The sequence below is a fragment of the Papaver somniferum genome, chromosome 7, assembly GCF_003573695.1.
Source record: "Papaver somniferum cultivar HN1 chromosome 7, ASM357369v1, whole genome shotgun sequence".
In the NCBI taxonomy this organism is placed as follows: Eukaryota; Viridiplantae; Streptophyta; class Magnoliopsida; order Ranunculales; family Papaveraceae; genus Papaver; species Papaver somniferum.
Window position 1 is genome coordinate 187,714,370 of NC_039364.1, and position 10,703 is coordinate 187,725,072.

The 10,703-nt window shown below is 35.0% G+C and overlaps 1 protein-coding gene across 1 annotated transcript; it reads right to left on the bottom strand.

Annotated features, from left to right (window-relative positions):
- Window positions 1-215: 215 nt before the first annotated feature.
- Window positions 216-3,040, bottom strand: LOC113299207 (protein BOBBER 1). The gene is made up of 6 exons (XM_026548187.1): window positions 2,537-3,040; window positions 1,667-1,839; window positions 1,368-1,416; window positions 1,050-1,216; window positions 690-773; window positions 216-582 (listed from the first exon to the last, which is right to left on the bottom strand). The coding sequence occupies exons 1-6, from the start codon at window positions 2,940-2,942 to the stop codon at window positions 544-546; spliced, it is 918 nt and encodes a 305-aa protein (XP_026403972.1). The 5' UTR covers window positions 2,943-3,040; the 3' UTR covers window positions 216-543.
- Between the last annotated feature and the right edge of the window lie 7,663 nt (window positions 3,041-10,703).

Consider the following 10,703-nt stretch of genomic DNA (forward strand, 5'->3'; position numbering starts at 1 on the left):
TCAGAACTCCCCAAAACAACCAACTCCCTAGCATTCTAGGGTTTTACCGCTAACAGGAATTTCAAGAGCTTTTCTCAAACTCCCCTACGACTAACGGGTGTTTTTTAGGGAGTTTGGAAAACTCTTCTGAACTCTCCCACGACTAATGGGGATTTTGAGAGACTCTCAAACTCCCCCACGACTAACGGGAAAAAACACAACTACACCCAACTCCCTTGAGGACTAACACCCTGTAATAGATTCACGGGAACAGACAACAAACATGGTGCATTCTAAACAATGTTACTCCAGAAAAAAAATAAAAAAGAAACTCTGGGAAGCAAAAGATGTAATATAAATTTTGGTACGGAAAATCTGTAAAGCATTCCTCTCAATTTTGGCAGGGAAAGGTCTCTATCTCAAAACATAAGCAGAATCCCACATTTTGAACCTAGAGCTTGTACCACCACTTAAGCCAGACAACTCGAAACTACTGCCACCATGCTCCAACACTTCCAACACAAAGAAGACTTCTCCAAACCACGAGACACGTCCACCACCCCTCTAAGCTATTTTTGCTCTAGAGAAATCCATCCCAGGATGCTGCATTTCATAACAAAATAAAAGAACATTAGCGACGATCAGATTTCTCAGGGTACATTTAAACATGTGTGTATCCTAAATGCGTGCACGTGAGAGAGAGAGGTTACCTCAGACATAAATTTCTTCAGCATTTCTTGCTTCTGTGTCTCCTCACTTGTTGGGAGACCCATGCTTTTCTGACGCTGATCGAACTGCAAGGCAGAAAAGTAGGAATAAGTTGATAGACCAATACAATACAACTTCAACAAGAGATCTTGCACCAAAAAGGCAGCACTAAAATGAAGAACCACAATCAGAGCCACAACCAATTAGCAAGAGCAAAAAGAGTTGAGGCAAAACTGACATCTAGCTTTCCACAATAATCATTGTAGCAAAGATGCAGAGACAAGATTTTTAGTTTTAAACGAGAAAGAAAAGATAGAAACGATGGTAAGCAGTAAGATTAGGTGAAAGAATCGAGAAACTACCATCATTTTCTCCACAGTTGACCGAGTTTCAGGATCCAAGTCAGAGAGCTTGCTGGTTTCAGGTTCAACTTTTTGTGTATCAATTTCAGGTTCACCTTTCACCAGATATTTCCACCACTCCATTTGGTTCTGCTTAGTCAGAAGAATGGATATGAACTTTGAATCCTCTGCAGAAAAGCAAATTATTAGTCCAACAAAATATCGTAAGTTCTTTCCATGACGCTTAGTCAGAAGAATGGATATGAACGTTTAATCCTCTGAAGAAAAGCAAATAATTTGTCCAACACAAGTCTACTTTCACATGAAATAGTGGCGTACCTATGCTCCAGAAGCAGTCATCAACCTTGACAGTTTGGAAGAAATCCCCCTGAAAAGTTTACATGACAATGGTCAAGGCGAGCCAAAAATGCTTCAAAAAAAAAAAGGCGAGCCAAAAATCATTAGAAACAAGTAGTATATAAATAGAGGAGATGGAAAATTCAAGTAAACGCGGACTCCTTTTGTTAATACTTCGAAAAAAAATATTGTGCACAAAAAGCAACCATTTGGTTACATAATCATCCACATACTACACACAACTGATAGATATAAACAAAGAAACATTCATCAGGACTTACATCTAGAATTGGAGGCTGCCCCTTCAATCCAACCTTCAAATGGTTCTTTTTTATCTCACAGGCAACAAACTTCGATTTAGTTCCTTCAGGAACAGGTATATTAATTGTGACCTCTTGTAGGGATTGTGTCCAAGAGTAGTTGTCCATATCCAAGCCATTACCCTTATTTGGAACTGCTCAATTGTTGAACAAAGGAAAAGAAAGGTAAGAAAAAATTTCAAATGATCCTACCAAAAAAATTAAAATAAAATAGTGTACAAGTATATAACCACATATATATAGATAAGAATAACTCAAGAAAGGATATGACATGAACATGTAAGCAGGAGGCCGAGTTTTTTTTATATGCTTAAGATATTGATAAATCTCCATTAACATTTGAAACACCATAATGAGAGAGAATGAATCATTCCTTCTTTGAGCATTTTGCTTTCACAGCAGAAGGAAAATTTGGGATGAACCACAATAGAATTAGGCACAAGATGCCAATCCAAGCTACCATCCCCTCAGTATTGACACTATCCTCTTTCTGAAACTATTGAGAATTTCATTGTATTAACGAACTATGTTAGCAAGAGTCAGGGGATTCATCTAGGGAATAACTCCCACTCCAAGTATCTACTCGTTCAACATTAGAACAACAGCAGATCCTTCTTTACTTCAACTATTTAAAGCAAAATAGAGGCAAAGGTAACATGATTCAAAAGGTCTGATTTCAAAACCCTAAATATAAACTAATAATGAGCCGCAAAAGAACAAATTGAGCAAAAACGGCAACTAAAGAGTACACAACACCATCTTGATTTATCTTGAATAAATTAGTAAAACTAAAAAAAGCAGAAGGAAATCTGATAAAGATATGAAGTTTACCTCTGCGATTAGATTCTTCTTTCTCGGGCTTACTATCGGAAGACGAAGCAGCTTTCTCTGGCACAACAGCCTTCTTGCTAGCAACAGATTCAGCCAAACGCTTCTCAGCTTTCACTTGATCTTCCTCGGCTTTCTTTTTCTTCTCCTTTTCTTTGGCCGCTCTAACCAAAGCAGAAATCTTTTTCTCCACATCATCATCTTTAAACAAATCAGATTTCCTTTGAAGGAAATCAATTGCAGTTTCTAAAACCCCAATGGGCGTTTTTCGATCAAGAATCGATTTCAAAACCTCATCATCAGCTCCAACAGAAGGAGATGATGGTGAAGAAGAAGACGAGGGTTTCTTTTTCTGCATCTCTTGACGATTGTTGATTTCTTCTTCTTGAATATCAGAAATAATCGCCATTGTTGAGATTTGAAGAAGATGTAGTTTTGTTTTTGGAGATGAAACTGACGGGGGTTAGTCGTGGGAGAGTTCTAATGTATCTGTGTTTTCTCCTGTTAGTGAGTTTGAGGGAGTCTCTCCAAATCCCCGTTAGTCGTGGGGGAGTTTAGATGAGTCTCCTAAACTCCCTAGAAAACACATGTTAGTCGTTGGGGAGTTTAAAAAAAGCTCTTGAACTCCCTGTTAGTCATAAAACCCTACAATACTAGGGAGTTGGTTGCTTTAGGGAGTTCGAAGGAGTTTTTAGTGTATTTTGGTCTCACAACAAATCTCTCAAAAGAGTAGAGATTTGGGAAGGAGTTTGGTGCGTAGAAAACCATAGGAGAAAGAAGAGGAAACGTTTTTTCCAGATATGTTTTTTTTTTCTTCTTTGATCTCCATGATTGTTTATAGTTTGATTTGTGTACTATTTTGATTGTTTTTCATATCTTTGATCTCCATGATTGTTTATTTTGATTGTGTATAGTTTTTTTTGTGCGTACTCTCTCTCTCGGTCAAAACCTTAATAGTGTTTTTCGTATAAATTTTTCTGAAAAACATGTTCCTGCCCTGTTTGTCGAGACGATTCTGACATACCTATAAAACTCATTCCTTTGTGATATAATTTTTATGTTAAAGAGGAGTTTCTTAGCTTTGCAACCAGACCAAATTTGTTGAATTCCATCACACAATGATTTTTGTATGATTTTTTGAGTAAAGACCGTGAACTCTAAAAAAATTCTGACGACGTATTCAAGTCCTGAAAACGTGATTCCTGCCCTGTTTGTCGAGACGATTCTGACATACCTATAGAACTCATTCCTATGTGATATAATTTTTATGTTAAAGAGGAGTTTCTTAGCTTTGCAACCAGACCAAATTTGTTGAATTCCATCACACAATGATTTTTGTATGATTTTTTGAGTAAAGACCGTGAAATCTAAAAAAATTCTGACGACGTATTCAAGTCCTGAAAACGTGATTCCTGCCCTGTTTGTCGAGACGATTCTGACATACCTATAAAACTCATTCCTTTGTGATATAATTTTTATGTTAAAGAGGAGTTTCTTAGATTTGCAACCAGACCAAATTTGTTTAATTCCATCACACAATGATTTTTGTATGATTTTTTGAGTAAAGACCGTGAAATCTAAAAAATTTCTGACGACGTATTCAAGTCCTGAAAACGTGATTTCTGCCCTGTTTGTCGAGATGATTCTGACATATCTATAAAACTCATTCCTTTGTGATATAATTTTTATGTTAAAGAGGAGTTTCTTATCTTTACAACAAGACCAAATTTGTTGAATTCCATCACACAATGATTTTTTTATGATTTTTTGAGTAAAGATTGTGAAATCTAAAATTTTCTGAAGACGTATTCAAGTCCTGAAAACGTGATTTCTGCCCTGTTTGTCGAGATGATTCTGACATATCTATAAAATTCATTCCTTTGCGATATAATTTTTATGTTAAAGAGGAGTTTCTTAGCTTTGCAACAAGACCAAATTTGTTGAATTTCATCACACAATTATTTTTGTATGATTTTTTGAGTAAAGATTGTGAAATCTAAAATTTTCTGACGACGTATTCAAGTCCTGAAAACGTGATTTCTGCCCTGTTTGGTTTAGACTTTTGGGCACAGCTATCAAACCCATATTTATTTCTTATCATTTTTATGTTAATGAGGGATTCCTCGGCTTTCTAAAGAGACGAAATTTGCTGAATTTCATCACCATAGAATCTCTTCTTTCTTGCTTTGTTAAGTTCTAGTATTAGTCTAAGTACTAATGTAGCTAACATGTCACACCAAAGAATGGAAAAATCCAGCCAATCTTCTGAAAACAACAAGAAGAAAAAGAATGTTAGGAAGAATAAGAATACGGAACCGGAAACGGAAGTGACTACGAATTACAAACAATGGACAACTCGAGAGACTGAGAAATTATTGGAACTGTTGGTAGAAGCTACACTTGAGAAGAAGAAAGACACTAGTGGATGTTTTACTAAGAGAATAGTGGAAGAGGAGATACTTCCAAAACTTAACCAAGCATGTGGTTGTGACAAATCTTTTGAGAACTATAAAGGGAAACATAGATGGCTGAAGACTAGATTTGGTCAATACCAGGATTTGTTTAAATCTTGTACTTCTGGATTCGGTTGGGATGATGCTAACAAGATGATTACTGGATCCGACGAGATGTGGAACAATTACTTTGAGGTATGTGTGTGTTACTTACTGACAACTAATTTGATATTTTTTTCTTCTATTTTGTGCAGAGTTCTAATTCATGCTTTATCCTTTATTTATTTTGTGTGTTAACAGAGCCATCCAAACCAAACTAACTTAAGGGAAGATAATGGTAAAGACTATGGTGACTTGCTTATTGTTTTTGGGAATAAATGTGCTTCTGGAAAAGTTACAGTTGATCTTACCCATGAGGGTACAAGTGCTAGAACCTGTGATAAGGAAGATGAACAAGATAATTACTTCGATGTTGATTATACTCAACGAGAGCAATATGGTAGTGCTTTTAACGTATCATACGTGGGATATGGCTTAGAGGAAAGTGATGAACAAGATAAAGATGAAACTCAAGATATGAACACAACGAAAATTCCCGTCAGAAAAACGGCACCAAAGAAAAGACCAAGGTGTGACATTGGTGACTCTTCTACATCAACTAATCCTACTGGGCAGTCTGATTATCTAGAGAAATTGATTGCCAACAGTTCATCGATTGCTTATTCTATTGATTCAATGCATGCTCTTATTGCGAAAGAGAAAGAAGACCGCAAAACTGAAAAAGAAATGCGTAGAATTGATAAGGATAAGAAAGATAACCAAGTATGGGATCTTGTTTATGGCATGAATGAAATTTTTTGGAAGATAAGCTGAAAGTAATTGAAATGATGGACAACAATCACAAGAAGAACTTATTCATACGTTTTACTTCAGAAGAGAGAAAGTTGTGGATTGGTTCAAAGTTAAAAGCATAAACCTTTCATCTTTGCAAGTTTCTATTAGGTTTAATGGGCTTTTAGAGTTACAACATTTGATCGTTTTTCTTCGTAACTATTAGTATTTAATTTTTTTTTCTCCAAGTTGAGAACTTATTATTATGGATTGATTGCTACTAATTTTTATGGATTGACATCTTTATGGTTATTATGATTGAATTTATGAACTTTATATTCTATATGCTTATTTTCTATATACATATACTTTTATGCTTTTGAAATAATGATGATTCTAATAAAAAAAAGTACTTTTATCATCTTTTTAGGTGAACATGTCTGATTTGGATTTATCTACTGATAGTGAAGATGAAGCCTTTGATACAGAAGAAGAAAGCAGTGATGATGAAGAGGTAAGCAGCAATAATGAATTTTAACTATCCATATTTTTGAATATACTTTCAGCGGTGCATTCATGGTTGATGGATATAATCAAGCAATTGCAATACATTCAAAGTCAGCGTATTGAAAGACCAATGATACGCCCAGTTACTTTGTTTGGATATAACTATATAAGGAGAGTTTTGCGTCAAGACCCAGAAGACTTTCGAAGAAGTTATAGGATGTACCCTGATATTTTTCTAAAACTATGTTGTATCATTAGAGAAAGTACATCATTATGTGATACAAGATGTGTTTCTATTGAAGAAATGCTTGGTACATTTTTACTCGTTGTTGGCCAAAGTTCACGATATTGCACAATACGTGACACATTTGGTCGCTCTCGATGGACAATTAGTAAAAACTTCAACAGGATGTTGCGAGCTTTAAATGCTATAGCTCCGAGGATGATGGCTAAGCCAACAAGTGCAACTCCATTTAAAATTCGTGAGAGTACACGATTTTATCCTTACTTTAAGGATTGCATTGGAGCTATGGACGGTACACATATCCCAGCAATGGTAGAGAAAATAAATGCAGCCGTTTATCGGAATCGACATGGAATTACATCTCAAAATGTGTTAGCGGTTTGCAACTTCGACTTGGAGTTCATATACGTGCTCAGTGGATGGAAGGGTCTGCTTATGATTCGAAAATACTTAACGACGCAATGACAAAAAGAAATGGACTGAAAATACCGCAAGGTAATTTTACTTTTATCTAATGTGAAGTTTTGAGTTTTTTGGTTAAGTTATTTTCGGGTTCTACTTGACGAAGTTTTCTTTTTGTGTTTTATTCAGGTAAATATTACTTGGGGTGGTGGCTTTGCAAACCGACGATATTGTTTAACACCATTTCATGGCCAACGTTATCATTTGAAAGAATTTTCTGGTACGGGTAATCATGCGAAAAAGGCTGAAGAATTATTTAACATGCGTCATGCTTCTTTGAGGAATGTAGTTGAAAGATTTTTTGGTGTTGTGGAGTCTCGTTTCTTGATCTTTAAGTCTCAACCTCCATTTCCGTATCAGGTGCAAGCGGAGATAATGACAGCTTGTGCAGGCCTACACAACTTCTTACGAAAAGAATGCCGTTCAGATGAGTTTCCGGTCGAGGAAGAGGAAGAGGAGGATAACCATCCATCAACGCTTGTAAATGACGACGAAATTTTGACACAACAAACTCAAGAACAACAACGTCAAGAAGCTAATGCATGGAGAAAGAGTATAGCGGATGATATGTGGGAAAATGTTCGTGAACAAAGGGAGTTAGAATTGTATGGAGACCGTTAAATTGAAGGGAAAAAAATATCTCGTTACACAAAATAATATACTATTGATACAGAGATATGATCATTTTCATTTATTTTTTTCTTTTGATTAAAGATCAATGTTATTTGCAAATGAGGGTTTATTGTTTCTTAAAAGAGAATGAGTTAGGAGTGAACTCTCTCAAACTCCCCCAAACTCCCCCGAACTCCCTCTAATAAACTCTCTCAAAATCCCTACACTCCCCCAAACTCCCTGAACTCAAAAACACCAAACTCTCTCAAACTCCCTACACTCTCTCAAACTCTCTCAAATTCTCTGAGATTTAAAATACACTCAACTCCCCCGAAATCACTCGAGGACTAACCCCCCGTGAGAATATTTTTTTGTTAGGGAACGTGAGATTTTGGGGGTTTTGGAAGACCAGAAGAGAATTCTAGATTTTTCTAGGAGCTTGTTGAAGACCAGCTGACCTGGGGGAGTCCATCCTCTAGTTTTGGAAATGATATCCCCACACTATTCACTTCGTGTAGCCAAGTGATTAACTGCTCCGGATATGGTGTCGATTTCCCTTCCCTATCCCTCATTTGTAGGGAAATATCCAAATTGGCTACCATTATGATCTCCCATATCGTTATAGAAGTAGAGAAATCATTCCGATTCCCTACTAGGTGGATCACATCTAATTCGGATGGTAGGGAAGGGAGATGAGACAGATACTCAGTTTTCGTCAAATTTTTTGAAACAGATACTCAGTTTCCGTAGCATATTCGACGGTAACTGAGTTTCCGTATTTGGTTTTTTTAGTTTCACCCTAAAACTTTCTTTTTTCACTCTTTTTTTTACTAAAACTCTTTTTTACCTATAATATCTATTTTTTTCCTATTATATATCCTTTTTTTACTCTAAATTATCATTCTTTACCTAAACAAATATACTCAAACGGAAAAAAAATGGGAAAAAAAAGCGGAAACTCAGTTTTCGTATAGCAAAAAATAGGGCTTCCCTTCCCTATTCACACGAAAACTGAGTTTCTGTATCATGTAGGGAAGGGATAAAAGGGCACCATAGTGGAGCTGCCTTGTGACCTCTATCCCTTCCTTTTATTTGAGGGATAAGGAAGGAAAGCCCTGCACCATAGTGCTTGGCCTTATACAAAGTATTAGAGATTGTGTGAAATATGTAAAGCCAAGTCAGGCTAGAAAAGAGAGGTTTGTAAATGCTTTGGCACAAGTTAAGCTTCCTGCAAGGACCGTCAGTTTAGATGTGGACAACAGATGGAAGTCTACCTTTAAGATGCTTAAGGATGCAATTGAATTGAGACACAGATTTGTTAGATTAGGTGATTTGGATTCTAATTTCATTATACTACCAAGTTCATAGGAGTGGCAACAAGGAATATATGTTTGTGAGTGTTTGGAAGTATTTGATGTTATTTCAACTAAATTCGCAGGGATTAAGTATCCAACAACAATTATATTTTTGCAATGATGTCTATCAGATTAATAAAAGCATTAAACAATGGGATTCTAGTCCTCATGTGTATATCAAAGAAATTGGATTGAAGATGAGGTCAAAATCTAATAGTTATTGGAAAGAGTCTAACTTGTTGATGACCATTGGAGTGTTTTAGAAATAAAACACTCCAACGGTCTAATAGTGCATTCAGTCCTAGATGGATTGAGCTTTCAAATAGGACTGAATGCACTTTTCACTTCATATGAATGTGAAAGTAACTCTACAACTCCAAATTATTTTGGGAATCCAGCCAGTAAAATAGGTTCAGGTGGAATTGAGAATACTAGAACAACTAGAAGTATGAGTATGATGAGTTTATGATGGAAAACTGTGAGATTGAGGTTCATAAGTCAGAGCTGAAGAAATACTTCGAAGAACCACTGCTTAATAAAGACACACCCAAAGAGAATTTTTGTTTGATATATTGAGTTGGTGGAAGAATCACATCATGCTTGATGTGATATTGTACCGCAAGTGCGCAGCTATCGATGAGATAGTATACAAAGACGGTTCGTTCCATAGAGACTAAAATAATTTATACCAAATATTAAGCTAAAAAATGAATTTAAAAATTATTAATTAAAACTAATGACTTTTAAATAAAGAAATAACCGGAAAAATCTAAGGTCTTCGGATTCCAACACTACTATGTATACGAGATTAATAACCATTTTATATAATATTCTTCGTAATATTACGATTTAGGACTGGTATGGACGTTTTGGAAAATAAAACAATTAAATCAATTATAATTCTCATAATATTAATAGTCTTCTTCACTTAAAAATATCGTCTTTAAGAAAGAAAATACACGAAGAAGAACTATTATCCTGACAAAACGAAAATGTAGTAAAAAGAAGAGTTATTATTAAAATGAATTGAAAATTTGTACATACATAATAGGGATTCATGATTGATCCTAGCAGAGATAATTAATCCATTACAAAATGTAAAAAAAAAAAGGAGAAAAGAAAACTAAAATAAACTTAATTCTACTGCTCGCTGTCGGACCTCCAAAATGAACTCCCGTTTTTCCATCTGTCCAATCAGTTAAATAGTTTTCAAAATGAGTCATTTTCCTTTTCCATTTCACTACCACATCATTATCCCATGAAAACACACCACGTGTCAAATAATTTAAAATCCTCTAAGTGTACTACGTGTCAAATAATATAAACCACATGCAGTTATTTTTATTTATTTATTTAGGAAATTCTAATTCCAACCATAAATAATATAATATAATATTTTTCCATAATAGATTCAGATAATAATAGTAATTACAATTATTCGTACACAGCTTTAGTAATTACAATTATTTTTCCATAATCGTTATTTTCTTATTTATTTTCTTTATTTTTTTTATTGAACCATATCTTCAAATATCTTTTTATTATAATTAATATTATTCAAATGGTCTCCACACTTTCTACACACGATGTGGCATGCTTACTACACTCCAATATCCAAATAGTTTTTTATTTTATTTTTTTTGATAATCAACCATTAATATTTCATTCTATTAAGAAATGTTCATATGATGGTTTTCAAGAAAAAA

Excerpts from the sequence above, each read along its gene's own strand:
- LOC113299207 (XM_026548187.1), bottom strand. The coding sequence starts at position 2,942 with ATGGCGATTATTTCTGATATTCAAGAAGAAGAAATCAACAATCGTCAA. Across the intron at positions 1,417-1,666 it reads GGCAGCCTCCAATTCTAGAT|GGGGATTTCTTCCAAACTGT; the intron begins GTAAGTCCTGAT and ends TAAACTTTTCAG. Across the intron at positions 774-1,049 it reads CAACTGTGGAGAAAATGATG|TTCGATCAGCGTCAGAAAAG; the intron begins GTAGTTTCTCGA and ends TCTGCCTTGCAG.